Here is a 20,615-nt window from a genome sequence, read left to right as displayed (position 1 = left end):
ATTACCCAGTAAAGTTATTTTTAAATCTGGCATTACAGGTGCTTTCAAGAGATATTCATCTATAAATCTTAGAATGACAATATTACATTTTAAAAATGTTTTCGAATAGTAATTTAGTCAATTGTAGCTCTGTTTCATCGGATGCATTTGAGGGAAAATAGTTAGTCAACGTTACGCACCAATGTAAAATGCTGTTTTTATATATAAATATGAACTTTATCGAACAAAAGAATGCATGTATTGTGTAACATGATGTCCTAGGTGTGTCATCTGATGAAGATTGTCAAAGGTTAGTGCTGCATTTAGCTGTTTTTTGGTTATTTGTGATGCATGTGGTTGGTCGGAAAATGGCTATGTGGCTACTTTTACGATATACTCCTCTAACATAATCTAATGTTTTGCTTTTGCTGTAAAGCCTTTTTGAAATCGGACAACGTGGTTCGATTCAGGAGAGGTGTATCTATAAAATGATATAATTTGATTATTATTATTTTATTTTTTTTATTATAAAATTTTGTTATGCTAATGGCGATATGATTTTTCGCTGGATGTCCGTCCCGAGGCCGCACAGGGGTGAACAGATTCTACCTCCAAGCCATGAGACTGCTGAACAATGAATCAAATGGCCACCTGGACTATTTACACTGACCCCCCCCCTTTTTTTTACACTGCTGCTACTTACTGTTTATTATCTATACATAGTCACTTTACCCTTACCTACATGTACAAATGACCTCCACTAACCTGTACCCCTTACTGTTTATTATCTATACATAGTCACTTTACCCCTACCTACATGTACAAATGACCTCCACTAACCTGTACCCCTTACTGTTTATTATCTATACATAGTCACTTTACCCCTACCAACATGTACAAAGGACATTTTTTTAAAACATTTTAGTCATTTTAGCAGACGCTCTTATCCAGAGCGACTTACAGTAGTGAATACCTACATTTCATACATTTGATTTTCATTTCATGCATTTTTTTTTTGTACTGGCCCCCCGTGGGAATCGACCTCCACTAACCTGTACCCCCGCACATTGACTCGGTACCGGTACCCCCTGTATATAGCCTTGTTATTGTTATTTATTGTGTTATTTAACTTTATTTTTGACTTTAGTTTATTTAGTAAATATTTTCTTAACTCTATTTCTTGAACTGCATTGTTGCATTCAGCGCATGTGACAAATAAAATTGTATTTTATTTGATTTACGCTCAACCTGGTCCGTTTGGTACAATTTTGTGAAATTCATGAGAGACAATACGGCCACATTACCATGGCGCTGTTTATATAATAGCCTCAGTTGTGAGACTTACATCTAATGGTTGTATAAAATGAATGAATAAGGATAAAGCTATCTGGAATATGTTGGGATGCTTGTAAGATGTTAATGTGAGAGAATTGTATTTCTGTTTAAAGTTTCACCAAGTCATCGGCACGCTCCCATGAACAGACGGGACCTGGCATCATGAGACAGCCTTTTTCTGTTATTCCGAATATAACCCCCACCCAGGGTTTCTATCAGGAGACCGAGCTTACCTCCATTACGAGTGGCTAAAGGTTGGAGACCAGCTTACCTCGATAACGAGAGGCCCAAGGTTTGACCATGCATTCCACTTTCTGAACTTTAACCATACCACGTGGTTAAACTCTTAGACTATCAATACCGACAGAATAATAACAAGTCTTTGATATTAATTACTAGTCTGCAGCTAGGAATTCGGTATCATTAAACGCGAAGACCGACGAAACATCTGTCCTATAACGACATTAATGAATGTCACTTTGAAATACCCATTCTAACCGAGAGAGAGAGAGAGAGAGAGAGAGAGAGAACGCGAGGACAAACTCTCCAACAGAACAAACTTTTCAACAAAGATCCCGACGACACACTGAGCGTAAATATATTGATTTATTGCAATTGTTCCCCAATGAGTGAGCGTTCATGTGCAAAGGATTAGCATTTAAATTTTTATAATTATCAACTCTTATCAACCTTTTGTCTAACAAGCCGCAATGCCGGTTTAGCCCACTAGGGCACATTCCTTTATCATTCCTTTGTAACGATATCTACTGTTTGTTATGCATTTCTGTGAATTACTTAGTTAGTAAATAAATGATTTTAAGACAATTGATGTATGGATGACTCATAGTGAAGACTGGGTTCGTGCAGATAACCAACAATTTACGACGTTTGGAATGAGACTGACGAGGTAAACAAATACATCATTAATCAGAAGACTCATAGATCAGATATTATGATATCTGAAAGTTATATTAGGAAAATGATAACTTTGTAATTTGAATATTTTCCTTGGTGCCCCGACTTCCTAGTTAATTACAGTTACACGATTAACCAGTTTAATCGCGTAATAATAATTACAGAGAGTTATCCTCTCTAGGGTAAGGGGCAGTATTTGCACGTCCGGATAAAAAACGTAGCCGATTTCTGGTTATTACTACTGCCCAGAAACTAGAATATGCATATAATTATTGGCTTTGGATAGAAAACACCCTAAAGTTTCTAAAACTGTTTGAATGGTGTCTGTGAGTATAACAGAACTCATATGGCAGGCAAAAACCTGAGAAGATTCCTTACAGGAAGCGCCCTCTCTGAGCATTTCTTGGGCTTCTACACTCTCTTTATTGAAAACTGAGGATCTCTGCTGTAACGTGACACTTCCTACGGCTCCCATAGGCTCTCAGAAGGCGGCAAAAGGCTGAATGATGTCTTTGCAGGCCCTGGCTGAAAAACACTAGCGCATTTGGATAATGGTCGATCAGAGAACAAGGAGACTGAGGCGCGTGCACGAGGCGACACCCTGTTTTTATTTTCTCTGTCTTTGAACGTAAACAGGGTTTCCCGGTCGGAATATTATCGCTTTTTTACGAGAAAAATCGCATAAAAATTGATTTTAAACAGCGGTTGACATGCTTCGAAGTACGGTAATGGAATATTTAGAATTTTTTTGTCACGAAACGCATCGGGCGCGTCACCCTTTGTCACCCTTCGGGTAGTGTCTTGAACGCACGAACAAAACAGAGGATATTTGAACATAACTATGGATTATTTTGAACCAAACCAACATTTGTTATTGAAGTAGAAGTCCTGGGAGTGCATTCTGACGAAGAACAGCAAAGGTAATCAAATTTTTCTAATAGTAAATCGGAGTTTGGTGAGGGCCAAACTTGGTGGGTGTCAAATTAGCTAGCCCGTGATGGCTGGGCTATCTACTCAGAATATTGCAAAATGTGCTTTTGCCGAAAAGCTATTTTAAAATCGGACATAGCGATTGCATAAAGGAGTTCTGTATCTATAATTCTTAAAACAATTGTTATGTTTTTTGTGAACGTTTATCGTGAGTAATTTAGTAAATTCACCGGAAGTTTGCGGTGGGTATGCTAGTTCTGAACGTCACATGCTAATGTAAAAAGCTGGTTTTTGATATAAATATGAAGTTGATTGAACAAAACATGCATGTATTGTATAACATAATGTCCTAGAAGTGTCATCTGATGAAGATCATCAAAGGTTAGTGCTGCATTTAGCTGTGGTTTGGGTTTATGTGACATTATATGCTAGCTTGAAAAATGGGTGTCTGATTATTTCTGGCTGGGTACTCTGCTGACATAATCTAATGTTTTGCTTTTGTTGTAAAGCCTTTTTGAAATCGGACAGTGTGGTTAGATTAACGAGAGTCTTGTCTTTAAAATGGTGTAAAATAGTCATATGTTTGAGAAATTGAAGTAATGGCATTTCTAAGGTATTTGAATAACGCGTCACGGGATTCCACTGGCTGTTGAGTAGGTGGGACGATTTCGTCCCACATACCCTAGAGAGGTTATTTGATAAATATGTCTTCAGTTTTAATGATGCCAAAGACACGACAAAGGAGAGGGACCGACTTCGGCGGATGTCGTGACACCTGCTCAGTTTTCCACCACAAAACACCAGAAAACTGACTAAAAGAGTAGAACCAGTTTACCTGCTTTTACACTATGATTTGACTGTTAGATGTTCAATGGTTCTTCTGATTCTTTTTTTAAAGGAATAGTTTCACCATATTAAAATGTTTTTTTAACCTTTTTAACCGTTTTTACCTTAAATGAATCCCTCTTTCACAAGAAATACCTAATCATCTCCAGAAATGACTTTGTCAAAGCAACAAAATAATGAGGTGAAGATCTTCCTAGAAGTCACAGAGGGAATGCTTTAACAGGTCTTTATTTATATAGAAACATCTGATTTATAGAATTTTCCATGTGGTCTACAGTATAATAAAGAACTTCATTTAATATAACAGGCTTTTAAAAAATGCAATATTTGTGCACAATATCTACTTTAAATAACAAAGGGACGCAAAAGGCATTCATTTTGTGGAACAACCCTAATAACAGCATAACAGAGAGAGTGTCCCTGTCATGTTTCTGTTTGGGTTGTGGGACCTCAGAGCTGTGACACACACACACACACACACACACACACACACACACACACACACACACACACACACACACACACCAACACACACACCAACACACACACCAACACACACACCAACACACACACACACACACACACACACACACACACACACACACACACACACACACACACACACACACACACACACACACACACACACACACACACACACACACACACACACACACACACACACACACACACACACACACACACAGCCACCCTCTAACTCTCCAGGAAGTCAGTAGGTCGCAGGACACATCCTGCGTGATGGCCTTTCCATTAGAGACAGGGGAAACATCTGGACGGGTGACGTCATGGACAGAGAAGAGCGGACACAAACCCCCGGCCTGGAAAGTCCAGTCTCTCTCTACCCCAGCCCTCTACCCTGGTCATCCCGGTCAGCATTGTGTCTGTAGAGCAATGGCTTTTCCCTAATGAGGAGCCAGGGGATGTAATGGTATAATGTAACCTAACCCACTAGAAACAATAACGTCAGTGCTGCTAACTACACCTGACCCTGTAACACCAGGGACCTGTAACACCAGGGACCTGTAACACCAGGGACCTGTAACAGCTCAGTAGTGTTGACATGTCATTGTAATGTCAGTGCTGCTAACTACACCTGACCCTGTAACACCAGGGACCTGTAACACCAGGGACCTGTAACAGCTCAGTAGTGTTGACTTGTCACGGTAAAGTCAGCCACATGACCAGAGGACAGGGTGTATAAAGACACAGTACGACCTCTCTGGTACTAGAGGATTGTTGTTTGTCTCAATGAGGATGACCTGCTCTAGTAGACATAGGCAATGTCTCAAATGGCACCCTAGTCCCTATATAGTGCCCTATGGGCCCTGGTCAAACGTAGTGCACTATATAGAGAATAGGATTCCATTTGGGACACATTGAGTATAACCCTCATGACAGGACTGGTAGACATGTTGTTCACCATTCAGCCTCTGACCTCTGACCTGTGGCCAGTCAGCCACGGGGCCACTGTGACATCACCAAGGCCAAACATGTCCCTCCCTGCTGCCTGTTGGTTGGAACGCTCCTTCCCTTCCACAATAGAACACAACAGTGGAATGGAACAGTGGAATGGAACAGTGGAACACTCCAGGCTCTTCCACTGACAGCCACACAGATAGAACTCACTGCCAGGGAAAGTCCGGCACAGAAACAACAGGGCTGCCTCCCAAAGGGCACCCTATTCCCTATTTAGTGCACTACTTTTGACCAGGGCTTACATAGGGCTCTCTCAAGTAGTGCACTACAGTATATAGGGAATAGGGTTTCATTTGGGACACAACCCAACACTGTATACACAGGGGTGAAAGTAGAAAGGCTGTTAGAGAGAGTTCACTATGCAGACAGTTTATTTACAGTTACAGGTGGCTGTCAAACTGACATATACAACTGTCTGTCAGATCACAACAGCTGGTTTGAGTCAGTCAACATTCTCAGAGCAATTTCACCACCCCCAAAATTCCAATCCAACCCCCCCTTGTCCGACAGTCCAGAATTGAGATTTATCACATTGTTGAAATGATTTGTTTGGTATTTCAGCCCCACCATCATTTCAGACAGTAACTGTAACAGAGTGTGTTGATTGTTCTGTTGTTCCCCTCTCTAACTGCTATGGTCTGGATGCCCCATCCCACCTCCATTAGCAGGCCCAGTCTGGCTCTGAGGGAAACCAAAACGTCTCTCTCTGAGCAGGCTATGGGCTCATCCCAAATGGCACCCTTTTGCCTATATAGTGCACTACTTTTGACCGGGGCCTGTGGGGATTATGGACTCTGGTCAACAGTAGTGCACTATATAGAGAACAGGGTGCCATATGGGACACAGCCTTTAGTCACTAGTGGAGCAGGGAGAGAAGAATAAACATGGTGTTTACTAGAGGGAAGGTAACAATGACAGCAAAGCAGACATTACTACATGCTTTTAAAAACAGCCGAGAGAGAGAGATTTCTATTTCACTTGCTTTGACAATGTTAACATATGTTTCCCATGCCAATAAAGCAACTAAAATGTATTTGAAATTAAATTGAAAGACAGAGAGAGAGGTTGAGAGAGAGAGAGAGAGAGAGAGAGAGAGAGAGAGAGAGAGAGAGAGAGAGAGAGAGAGAGAGAGAGAGCAGTTCTTCAGGTTCCCAAGCCAGCGATTGAAACAGAGATTTATCAGCAGAGCCTTTTGTTTGAGCTCTGGACTATAAATCAGCTGCTCATTCAACCAGTTGCACCGGCCCAAGTGACCAGACAGGGAATCTGAATGAATGAGAACCACTTCTGAAACTGCACAGTCCAAACAATGGCTACACACACACACACACACACACACACACACACACACACACACACACACACACACACACACACACACACACACACACACACACACACACACACACACACACACACACACCAATGTTTACACTTTGAGTGGTTGCATCAAGACTGTAGTTAAAAACACTCTATTCCCTATTTACCAGAGTCCTAAAGACCACCCTGGTCAGAAGTAGTGAACTATATAGGGAATAGGGTGCCATTAGGAAGGCAGACAGTAGTTGTATGAGTACTATCCCCAGTCCTTCAGTCAGGACTGACAGGAGGGTGTAGCATCCAGCCCTCTATAGTCACAGGTATTTATAGTAGGCAGGTTGTGTGTGTGAGGTAGTGTGTGTGTGTGTGTGTGTGTGTGTGTGTGTGTGTGTGTGTGTGTGTGTGTGTGTGTGTGTGTGTGTGTGTGTGTGTGTGTGTGTGTGTAGTGTGCGTGCGTGCGTGCGTGCGCGTGCGTGCGTGCGTGCGTGCGTGTGTGTGTGTGTGTGTAGTGGTAGAACTCTGGCTAGGTAATTAGTGGGATGGGTCGGATGATCCAGGTGTGACAGTACTGTTGTCATTCTTCCCTTCAGTACGAAACAGACAGACAGACTGACAGAGACTGACAGACATCTGGTTTAGAAAAGTATTCCCTTCAGTAAGACACAGACTGACAGACTGACAGACAGACAGACAGGCAGGCAGACAGACAGACATCTGGTTCAGAAACACATAGAACAAACAGAGAAAAGAGAGGGAGACAGAGAAAAGAGGGAGAGAGAGAGAGAGAGAGAGGGAGAGAGAGAGAAAAGAGAGAGGGAGACAGAGAAAAGAGGGAGAGAGAGAGAGAGAGAGAGAGGGAGAGAGAGAGAAAAGAGAGAGGGAGACAGAGAAAAGAGAGACAGAGAGAGAGAGACAGAGGGAGACAGAAAGAGACAGAGAAAGAGAGACAGAGACAGAGACAGAGACAGAGAGAGAGAGAGAGAGAGAGAGAGAGAGAGAGAGGGAGACAGAAAGAGACAGAGAAAGAGAGAGAGACAGAGAGAAGAGAGAGAGAGAGACGGAGAGTAAGAGAGAGAGACGGAGGGAGAGAGAGAAAGCGAGAGAGAGGGAGAGAGAGAGAGATGCATGCAGAAAAGTCCAAAGAAATACACCAACTAATGCATGTATGGCAAAATTAGACCGCTTCCATTGGTAATGAAAATACAAAAAAGATACTACATTTTCTGGCTACTGCTAAATTCAAGTCTCCAATTTAAATCACTTCAAACCCAAGAGCTGAGCCCAGAAACGAGCACTCTCAGTCAGCTGGTGTTGGACCTAACCCCGCTTCAAAAGACAGAATTCAAATAAACTAAATCCTGAACCAATCAAAGGACTCATATTTACAACATTGGAAAAACTAAACACAATCTCAAAGCCGACTAAATTGCTAAATTGCTGTCAGAGATACGAAGCAGAGACAGATCTTTACCAAGTACAGGCTGAGTGACCACCAACTGGCAATTAGAAACCAGCAGACACAAAACGACATGGTAACCCAAAGAGGAGCGTCTATGTGGTCACTGCATGACAGGGGAGGTAGAGACAGAGATGCACTTTCTCCTCTACTGTCAGAAATATTCCTCACCAAGAGAGATGTACTTTCTCCTCTACTGTCAGAAATATTCCTCACCAAGAGAGATGTACTTTCTCCTCTACTGTCAGAAATATTCCTCACCAAGAGAGATGTACTTTCTCCTCTACTGTCAGAAATATTCCTCACCAAGAGATACATTACAACATATTAAACCCAGAGGAAAAACTAAAATACTCATGGGCTCCTCTTGCAGCCAAATATGTATTTGCCTGCCATAGCCTGAGGGACACTGCATAGTAAGCAGTAACTTATTATTGTTATTATTGTTATTATTATTATTATTGTTGCTGTGATTATTATTCCAAATAGTAGTGTTACGGTAGTAGGGGTGATGGTAACAGTAGTAGTTTAATGATGGTGGTACTGTAGTAGTAATGATGATGGTAGTTGTAGTACTGATGTAATGGTAAGTTAGTTATAGTTGTAGTAGGTAGAGATATTAGAGGTAGAAATACTACTAGTGGTAATGCTAGTAGTAGAGATATTAGAGGTAGAAATACTACTACTGGTAATGCTAGTATAGATATTAGAGGTAGAAATACTACTAGTGGTAATGGTAGAGATATTAGAGGTAGAAATACTACTAGTGGTAATGCTAGTATAGATATTAGAGGTAGAAATACTACTAGTGGTAATGGTAGTATAGATATTAGAGGTAGAAATGCTACTAGTGGTAATGGTAGTATAGATATTAGAGGTAGAAATGCTACTAGTGGTAATGGTAGTATAGATATTAGAGGTAGAAATGCTACTAGTGGTAATGGTAGAGATATTAGAGGTAGAAATACTACTAGTGGTAATGGTAGTAGAGATATTAGAGGTAGAAATACTACTAGTGGTAATGGTAGTATAGATATTAGAGGTAGAAATGCTACTAGTGGTAATGGTAGAGATATTAGAGGTAGAAATACTACTAGTGGTAATGCTAGTAGTAGAGATATTAGAGGTAGAAATACTACTAGTGGTAATGGTAGTTTAGATATTAGAGGTAGAAATGCTACTAGTGGTAATGCTAGTATAGATATTAGAGGTAGAAACACTACTAGTGGTAATGGTAGAGATATTAGAGGTAGAAACACTACTAGTGGTAATGGTAGTAGTAGAGATATTAGAGGTAGAAATACTACTAGTGGTAATGCTAGTAGTAGAGATATTAGAGGTAGAAATACTACTAGTGGTAATGCTAGTAGTAGAGATATTAGAGGTAGAAATACTACTAGTGGTAATGCTAGTAGTAGAGATATTAGAGATAGAAATACTACTAGTGGTAATGCTAGTAGTAGAGATATTAGAGGTAGAAATGCTACTAGTGGTAATGGTAGTATAGATATTAGAGGTAGAAATACTACTAGTGGTAATGGTAGAGATATTAGAGGTAGAAATACTACTAGTGGTAATGCTAGTAGTATAGATATTAGAGGTAGAAATGCTACAAGTGGTAATGCTAGTAGTATAGATATTAGAGGTAGCATTCATTTTAGTAGTAATAATAGTATCATGTTCATATGGGGCCATTTGGATACCTTCCAATCAGACCTGCCCTACAGCCAGGTGTCAGGAGGACCACAAAGGAGCCTGGGAGGTGGGAGGGTGGGGATACCTTCCCATCAGACCTGCCCTACAGCCAGGTGTCAGGAGGACCACAAAGGAGCCTGGGAGGTGGGAGGGTGGGGATACCTTCCCATCAGACCTGCCCTACAGCCAGGTGTCAGGAGGACCACAAAGGAGCCTGGGAGGTGGGAGGGTGGGGATACCTTCCCATCAGACCTGCCCTACAGCCAGGTGTCAGGAGGACCACAAAGGAGCCTGGGAGGTGGGAGGGCGGTGATACCTTCCCATCAGACCTGCCCTACAGCCAGGTGTCAGGAGGACCACAAAGGAGCCTGGGAGGTGGGAGGGCGGTGATACCTTCCCATCAGACCTGCCCTACAGCCAGGTGTCAGGAGGACCACAAAGGAGCCTGGGAGGTGGGAGGGTGGGGATACCTTCCCATCAGACCTGCCCTACAGCCAGGTGTCAGGAGGACCACAAAGGAGCCTGGGAGGTGGGAGGGTGGGGATACCTTCCCATCAGACCTGCCCTACAGCCAGGTGTCAGGAGGACCACAAAGGAGCCTGGGAGGTGGGAGGGTGGGGATACCTTCCCATCAGACCTGCCCTACAGCCAGGTGTCAGGAGGACCACAAAGGAGCCTGGGAGGTGGGAGGGTGGGGATACCTTCCCATCAGACCTGCCCTACAGCCAGGTGTCAGGAGGACCACAAAGGAGCCTGGGAGGTGGGAGGGTGGGGATACATTCCCATCAGACCTGCTGTGCTTTGGCCAAACCATGTGTGAGGTCTTCAGAGAGTGTAGTCTACTAATGGACAATGAAATCAAGTTGCTATAGACTCAGAAAGATCAGGATCTGGACTGAGCCCCCCCCACACACACACACACACACACACACACACACACACACACACACACACACACACACACACACACACACACACACACACACACACGAAACTAGCAAATAGGACAATATACTGTAGGAAGAAGGTGGAATCATATTACACAGGCTCCGACGTCCGCCTCATGTGGCAGGAGCTACAGTCCATTACAGATTACAAAGGATGATCTTCTCAACGATGCCTCTATACCAGACGAACTGAATGCATTTAATGCAAGCTTTGACAACAACAACATTGTGCCGGATGTGAGGACCATCACCAAACTAGAGGATTGGGTGATCTCGCTCTCCGAGGCCGACGTGAGAAAGGTATTTTTAATCAGGTCAGCACTTGCAAGGCCTGTATATAGTATGGTATTAACTGACCCTGTATATAGTATGGTATTGAACTGACCCTGTATATAGTATGGTATTAACTGACCCTGTATATAGTATGGTATTGAACTGACCCTGTATATAGTATGGTATTGAACTGACCCTGTATATAGTATGGTATTAACTGACCCTGTATATAGTATGGTATTAACTGACCCTGTATATAGTATGGTATTAACTGACCCTGTATATAGTATGGTATTAACTGACCCTGTATATAGTATAGTATTGAACTGACCCTGTATATAGTATGGTATTAACTGACCCTGTATATAGTATGGTATTGAACTGACCCTGTATATAGTATAGTATTAACTGACCCTGTATATAGTATGGTATTAACTGACCCTGTATATAGTATGGTATTAACTGACCCTGTATATAGTATGGTATTAACTGACCCTGTATATAGTATGGTATTAACTGACCCTGTATATAGTATGGTATTAACTGACCCTGTATATAGTATGGTATTAACTGACCCTGTATATAGTATGGTATTAACTGACCCTGTATATAGTATGGTATTAACTGACCCTGTATATAGTATGGTATTGAACTGACCCTGTATATAGTATGGTATTAACTGACCCTGTATATAGTATGGTATTGAACTGACCCTGTATATAGTATGGTATTAACTGACCCTGTATATAGTATGGTATTGAACTGACCCTGTATATAGTATGGTATTAACTGACCCTGTATATAGTATGGTATTAACTGACCCTGTATATAGTATGGTATTAACTGACCCTGTATATAGTATGGTATTAACTGACCCTGTATATAGTATGGTATTGAACTGACCCTGTATATAGTATGGTATTAACTGACCCTGTGTATAGTATGGTATTGAACTGACCCTGTATATAGTATGGTATTAACTGACCCTGTATATAGTATGGTATTAACTGACCCTGTATATAGTATGGTATTAACTGACCCTGTATATAGTATGGTATTAACTGACCCTGTATATAGTATGGTATTGAACTGACCCTGTATATAGTAGGGTATTAACTGACCCTGTATATAGTATAGTATTGGACTGACCCTGTATATATTATAGTATTGAACTGACCCTGTATATAGTATGGTATTGAACTGACCCAGTATATAGTATAGTATTGAACTGACCCTGTATATAGTATGGTATTGAACTGACACTGTATATAGTATGGTATTAACTGAACCTCTATATAGTATGGTATTGAACTGACCCTGTATATAGTATGGTATTAACTGACCCTGTATATAGTATGGTATTGAACTGACCCTGTATATAGTATGGTATTAACTGACCCTGTATATAGTATGGTATTAACTGACCCTGTATATAGTATGGTATTGAACTGACCCTGTATATAGTATGGTATTAACTGACCCTGTATATAGTATGGTATTAACTGACCCTGTATATAGTAGGGTATTGAACTGACCCTGTATATAGTATGGTATTAACTGACCCTGTATATAGTATGGTATTGAACTGACCCTGTATATAGTATGGTATTAACTGACCCTGTATATAGTATGGTATTGAACTGACCCTGTATATAGTATGGTATTAACTGACCCTGTATATAGTATGGTATTAACTGACCCTGTATATAGTATGGTATTAACTGACCCTGTATATAGTATTGAACTGACCCTGTATATAGTATGGTATTGAACTGACCCTGTATATAGTATGGTATTGAACTGACCCTGTATATAGTATAGTATTGAACTGACCCTGTATATAGTATCGTATTGAACTGACCCTGTATATAGTATGGTATTGAACTGACCCTGTATATAGTATGGTATTGAACTGACCCTGTATATAGTATGGTATTAACTGACCCTGTATATAGTATGGTATTGAACTGACCCTGTATATAGTATGGTATTAACTGACCCTGTATAATGTATGGTATTGAACTGACCCTGTATATAGTATGGTATTGAACTGACCCTGTATATAGTATGGTATTGAACTGACCCTGTATATAGTATGGTATTGAACTGACCCTGTATATAGTATGGTACTAACTGACCCTGTATATAGTATAGTATTGAACTGACCCTGTATATAGTATGGTATTGAACTGACCCTGTACGGTACTAACTGACCCTGCATATAGTATGGTATTGAACTGACCCTGTATATAGTATGGTAGTAACTGACCCTGTATATAGTATGGTATTGAACTGACCCTGTATATAGTATGGTATTGAACTGACCCTGTATATAGTATGGTATTCACTGACCCTGTATATAGTATGGTATTAACTGACCCTGTATATAGTATGGTATTAACTAACCCTGTATATAGTATGGTATTGAACTGACCCTGTATAATGTATGGTATTGAACTGACCCTGTATATAGTATGGTATTGAACTGACCCTGTATATAGTATGGTATTGAACTGACCCTGTATATAGTATGGTATTGAACTGACCCTGTATATAGTATGGTACTAACTGACCCTGTATATAGTATAGTATTGAACTGACCCTGTATATAGTATGGTATTGAACTGACCCTGTACGGTACTAACTGACCCTGCATATAGTATGGTATTGAACTGACCCTGTATATAGTATGGTAGTAACTGACCCTGTATATAGTATGGTATTGAACTGACCCTGTATATAGTATGGTATTGAACTGACCCTGTATATAGTATGGTATTCACTGACCCTGTATATAGTATGGTATTAACTGACCCTGTATATAGTATGGTATTAACTAACCCTGTATATAGTATGGTATTGAACTGACCCTGTATATAGTATGGTATTAACTGACCCTGTATATAGTATGGTATTAACTGACCCTGTATATAGTATGGTATTGAACTGACCCTGTATATAGTATGGTATTAACTGACCCTGTATATAGTATGGTATTAACTGACCCTGTATATAGTATGGTATTGAACTGACCCTGTATATAGTATGGTATTAACTGACCCTGTATATAGTATCGTATTGAACTGACCCTGTATATAGTATGGTATTAACTGACCCTGTATATAGTATGGTATTGAACTGACCCTGTATATAGTATGGTATTAACTGACCCTGTATATAGTATGGTATTAACTGACCCTGTATATAGTATGGTATTAACTGACCTTGTATATAGTATGGTATTGAACTGACCCTGTATATAGTATGGTATTGAACTGACCCTGTATATAGTATGGTATTAACTGACCCTGTATATAGTATTGAACTGACCCTGTATATAGTAGGGTATTAACTGATCCTGTATATAGTAGGGTATTAACTGATCCTGTATATAGTAGGGTATTAACTGACCCTGTATATAGTATGGTATTGGACTGACCCTGTATATAGTATCGTATTGAACTGACCCTGTATATAGTATGGTATTGAACTGACCCTGTATATAGTATGGTATTGAACTGACCCTGTATATAGTATCGTATTGAACTGACCCTGTATATAGTATGGTATTGAACTGACCCTGTATATAGTATGGTATTAACTGACCCTGTATATAGTATGGTATTGAACTGACCCTGTATATAGTATGGTATTAACTGACCCTGTATATAGTATGGTATTAACTGACCCTGTATATAGTATGGTATTAACTGACCCTGTATATAGTATGGTATTGAACTGACCCTGTATATAGTATGGTATTAACTGACCCTGTATATAGTATAGTATTGAACTGACCCTGTATATAGTATGGTATTAATTGACCCTGTATATAGTATGGTATTAACTGACCCTGTATATAGTATTGAACTGACCCTGTATATAGTATGGTATTGAACCGACCCTGTATATAGTAGGGTATTAACTGACCCTGTATATAGTATGGTATTGAACTGACCCTGTATATAGTATGGTATTAACTGACCCTGTATATAGTATGGTATTGAACTGACCCTGTATATAGTATAGTATTGAACTGACCCTGTATATAGTATGCTTATTTACTTATTGTGTTCTTCATAATTATTCTAATTTCTCCTGTGTTTTTTGTCTTGTATTACATTCTCAGTGATTGTTACATTGTGGGGTTCTAAGTTTACAAGGCATTTCACTGTACTTGTACATGGGAACTTAGAACTTGAAACTTGAAACAAACACACACACACACAATCTTCTCCAATCTTTTCGGCCCTATAACATGAACAAACAGCAAAAATATACACATGATCAAATACAAATCCTGGCATCAACTATTAAAGACTACCAGAAACCACTGGACAAAATACAAACCCTCCAACCCAAAAAGGCCTGTGGTGTTGATGGTATCCTCAATGAAATGATAAAATATACAGACCACAAATTCCAATTGGATATACTTAAACTCTTTAACGTCATTCTTAGCTCTGGCATCTTCCCCAATATTTGGAACCAATACTGATCACCCCAATCCACAAAAGTGGAGACAAATTTGACCCCAATAACTACAGTGGGACGTGCGTCAACAGCAGCCTTGGTAATATCCTATGCATTATCATTAAAAGCAGAGTCGTACATTTCCTCAGTGAAAACAATGTACTGAGCAAATGTCAAATTATTTTTTTCTAAATGACCGTACGACAGGCCACGTATTCACCCTGCACACTCTAACTGACAAACAAACAAACCAAAACAAAGGCAAAGTCTTCTCATGCTTTGTTAATTTCAAAAAAGCCTTCGGCTCAATTTGGCACTAGGGTCTGCTATACAAATTGATGGAAAGTGGTGTTGGGGGAAAAACATACGACATTCTAAAATCCATGTACACATACAACACGTCTGTGGTTAAAATTGGCAAAAAAACACACATTTCTTTCCACAGGGCTGTGGGGTGAGACAGGGATGCAGCTTAAGCCCCACCCTCTTCAACATATATATCAACGAATTGGCGAGGGCACTAGATCACTCTGCAGCACCCGGCCTCACCCTACTAGAATCTGAAGTAAAATGTCTACTGTTTGCTGATGATCTGGTGCTTCTGTCCCCAACCAAGGAGGGCCTACAGCAGCACCTAGATATTCTGCACAGATACTGTCAGACCTGGGCCTTGACAGTAAATCTCAGTAAGACAAAAATAATGGTGTTGCAAAAAAGGTCCAGTTGCCAGGACCACAAATACAAATTCCATCTAGACACTGTTGCCCTAGATCACACAAAAAAATATACATATCTCGGCCAAAATATCAGCGCCACAGGTAAATTCCACAAAGCTGTGAACTAGCTGAGAGACAAGGCAAGAAGGGCCTTCTATGCCATCAAAAGGAACTTAAATTTCAACATACCAATTAGGATCTTGAATCAGTTATAGAACCCATTGCCATTTATGGTTGTGAGGTCTGGGGTCCATTCACCAACCAAGAATTCACAAAATGGGACAAACACCAAATTGAGACTGCATGCAGAATTCTGCTTAAATATCCTCCGTGTACAACGTAAAACACCAAATAATGCATGCAGAGCAGAATTAGGCCGTATACCCGCTAATTATCAAAATCCAGAAAAGAGACGTTAAATTCTACAACCCCCTAAAATGAAACGATTCCCAAACCTTCCATAACAAAGCCATCACCTACAGAGAGATGAACCTGGAGAAGAGTCCCCTAAGCAAGCTGGTCGTGGGGCTCTGATCACAAACACAAACAGACCCCACAGAGCCCCAGGACAGCAACAGCAACATAATTAGACCCAACCAAATCATGAGAAAACTAAAAGATAATTACTTGACACATTGGAAAGAATTAACAAAAAAATCTGAGCAAACTATAATGCTATTTGGCCCTAAACAGAGAGTACACAGTGGCAGAATAGCTGACCACTGTGACTGACCCAAACTTAGGCTTTGACTATGTACAGACTCAGTGAGCATAGCCTTGCTATTGAGAAAGGCCGCCGTAGGCAGACCTGGCTTTCAAGAGAAGACTATGAGCACACTGCCCACAAAATGAAGTGGAAACTGAGCTGCACTTCCTAACTTCCTGCCAAATGTATGACCATATTAGAGATACATATTTCCCTCAGATTACACAGACCCACAAAGAACTCGAAAACAACCCCAATTTTGATCAACTCCCATATCTACTGGGTGAAATACCACAGTGTATTAAAAACATGAGCTGGTGCACACCCCGAATAATAGTGTGTGTGGAGGTGCTGACTAACGGAGAATAAACTATCAAAATAAAGAAAGTCGCTCACTCCATGTATAAACTCCCAGCCATTTAATGGGTATTTACCAACGTTTCGGCATCACTGTGCCTTCCTCAGATACCGTAGTGTGCCATCACGGCAGCAAGATTTGTGACCTGTTGCCACAAGAAAAGGGCAAACAGTGAAGAACAAACACCATTGTAAATATAACCCATATTTATGTTTATTTATTTTCCCTTTTGTACTTTAACTATTTGCACATCGCTACAACACTGTATGTATACATAATATGACATTTGAAATGTCTTTATTCTTTTGGAACTTCTGTGAGTGTAATGTTTACTGTTAATTTTTATTGTTATTTCACTTTTGTTTATTATCTATTTCACTTGCTTTAGCAATGTTAACATATGTTTCCCATGCCAATAAAGCCCTTAAATTGAATTGAGAGAGAGAGAGAGAGAGAGAGAGAGAGAGAGAGAGAGAGAGAGAGAGACAGAGAGAGAGAGAGAGAGAGAGAGAGACAGAGAGAGAGAGAGAGAGAGAGAGAGAGAGAGAGAGAGAGAGAGAGAGAGAGAGAGAGAGAGAGAGAGAGAGAGAGAGAGAGAGAGAGAGAGAGCGAGAGAGCGAGAGAGAGAGAGAGAGAGAGAGAGAGAGAGAGAGAGAGAGATGGTCAGTCTCTAACTTCACACCTGCCAGAATTCCAACCCCATCAAGTCATAAATACAGCTACAAAAACAACATTCAGAAACAAACTTGCATTCAATGAATTGTAAAAATCTACTTGAATAGCGTGAAGAATTGAAGATATTAGCCTACATATCAAGACATCAAGCAGATACCGTAGAACAACACACTGACTAGTCTAGCCTACAATAACATAGTATATCTCTCTATGTCAGGTTACTGTCAGGTAACCACGTACGCACACACACACACACACACACACACACACACACACACACACACACACACACACACACACACACACACACACACACACACACACACACACACACACACACACACACACACACACACACACACACCAAAATATCAGCTGCTTAGATATCTGTGAAGTAAAGGACACTTTTCTGACTGTGTGGAGCAGCGTCTACAGACACACAGACAGACAGCCTGACAACAGACATGTAGCTCACCTATCCTGAAGACAATAAATCATCTACTGGGAAGTAAGTGGGGATATGAAAGACAGTTTGCCAGAGTGACAATCAACTGAACTGAATAAAGTCAGAAGTCTGAAATCTGTAAATCTCCAGCAATCCATGTATTAGTTAGTCTGTTAAGTCCATTATTTGCATGAAACACAAGCTGTTTTAGAGAACCCACAGGTCAGTAGTGAATTGTGACATTAACTTACTAACAGGATTTAAACTTCCCTTTAGGTTACCAGGTTTTAGTCTACCTTCAATTACAGCAGAAAATAAAATACATTTGACTTTAGGTGACCATTCTCCACCTTTTCTGACCTTAATGCTCAGGTAGTTATCACAGCTCCTGGACTTGGCTCGGGAGTGCATCTTATCCAGTGACAACATTTAGGTAAGAAGAAAAGCCGCATGAAGCAGCAAAGATAAAATCCAGTGTAAGTCCAGTGGGTGACGGCTGAGTCATTGCTGTAAGACTGGCATGTCCAGAGCCTTGTCCAGAGCCACGCCAGTTTCACCCCTTTACTGTCTCTCTCTCTGTCTCTGTCTCTCTCTCTGTCTCTCTCTCTCTGTCCCTCTCTCTGTCTCTCTCTCTCTCTCTCTCTCTGTCCCTCTCTCTGTCTCTCTCTCTGTCCCTCTCGCTGTCCCTCTCTCTGTCCCTCTCTCGTTCTCTCTCCGTCTCTCTCTCTGTCCCTCTCTCTCGTTCTCTCTCTCGTTCTCTCTCCTGTAGTGCAGGGCAGGGCAGCCAGTGTTAAACTAAACTCCAGTGGGAGCGTGAGAGAGGCAGCGAGCTCAGTTCCCCGCTACACCCCTCCCTCCCTCCTCCCCTCCCTCAACAAAGAACCCCCCTCCCTCCCCTTTGCTACTCTGCCACTGAAGCCTCTCTCTTGCTCTCTCTCCCGGCTGGATTTATGCATACTGATGCAACTTCCCTTGGCCATTCAGAAAACACACAACCTGACCTGACCAGAACAAATATACCCCCCCCCTCCCACTCCCTCTCTCTTCACTTCACTGCCCAGCAGGGGTACAACTCAGACCATCTACCTCCCCCCCCCCCCAACTCCCCCATGGCCTCTTTGTCCTGACACAGGGACCAGGGTTTCAGCTTATTCTGCTGCTTTTCAAAAGGACTTGGGGAGAGTGAAAGAGAAGAAGACATCAGTATGGCATCGGTCAGTGGTTGGAGGTCAGACACTACAATGGTGCTCCTTTACATCTGTTCAGAGGGGGGGGGGGAGCCCGAGCCCTAATCCTTAAATTCCCCCTGACACACCAGTGACATATGTAGGACATCTCGCCTGCTCAGGAAGACAGATGTGACGGGTTCAAAACAGATTAACTTCATTACCGCCTTTCACTTAAGAAGTGATGTTGTTGTCAGCTATTCTTTTTTTAGTCAACCTGACAAGTAAAAACAATGTTTTCGATTTAACACCTGACAAATCAAATCTCTTCAAATGATCAGAGTTTCTCTATACATGCAGCTGTTGTTTCACAGAGCAGTTTGTGTCCTTGACCTCAACATCATCACTCTGTCGTTAACCTCACCGCCATCAATAAAAGAGCTCAGAAACACAGCAGCCAGAAAGACGGCATCACAGCAAGCTTGTCTTTGGTGTTTACGGAACGTGAAAACTGACAAGTGTTGTCAGAGGAGCATTCTATGACTCTTAAATCTGTTCCCAACTGATCCCTAACCTAAACAGAGGAAATCCTTGTTCTGGAAAGGCTGTGAAGGTGGTACGAACTGGATCTTTGTGTGACGTAGAGGTTAGTGGAGACGGGTCATCAGCTTGGGGTATATTTGGAGTAGTGAGGAGTCTTCTCAGACTGCATTAGACAGCACCAACCATGACCCACAGCAGACAAGACAACACAGTCTGTCCTTGTCCACTGTTAACTTCAACCACTAACTTAACTTAAGTCTCCTCCAACTAACAATTACATATGTTCACCATACTGCTGTTATCTCCACAACGGAAAACAATTACATATGTTCACCATACT

General features: G+C 41.1%; 1 protein-coding gene across 1 annotated transcript in view; it reads right to left on the bottom strand.

Annotated features, from left to right (window-relative positions):
• LOC106590969 (pleckstrin homology domain-containing family G member 4B) overlaps window positions 1-19,226 on the bottom strand; it is a 93,259-nt gene extending 74,033 nt beyond the window's left edge. Inside the window, 1 exon segment of the mRNA XM_045697041.1 lies at window positions 18,927-19,226. Within this exon segment, the coding sequence (XP_045552997.1) occupies window positions 18,927-18,977 (51 nt within the window). The 5' untranslated portion in view covers window positions 18,978-19,226.
• Between the last annotated feature and the right edge of the window lie 1,389 nt (window positions 19,227-20,615).

The sequence above is a fragment of the Salmo salar genome, chromosome ssa02 (assembly GCF_905237065.1).
Source record: "Salmo salar chromosome ssa02, Ssal_v3.1, whole genome shotgun sequence".
Lineage (NCBI taxonomy): Eukaryota > Metazoa > Chordata > Actinopteri > Salmoniformes > Salmonidae > Salmo > Salmo salar.
Note: the sequence above shows the minus strand (reverse complement) of the source record. Positions and strands in the feature narration are given on the sequence as shown.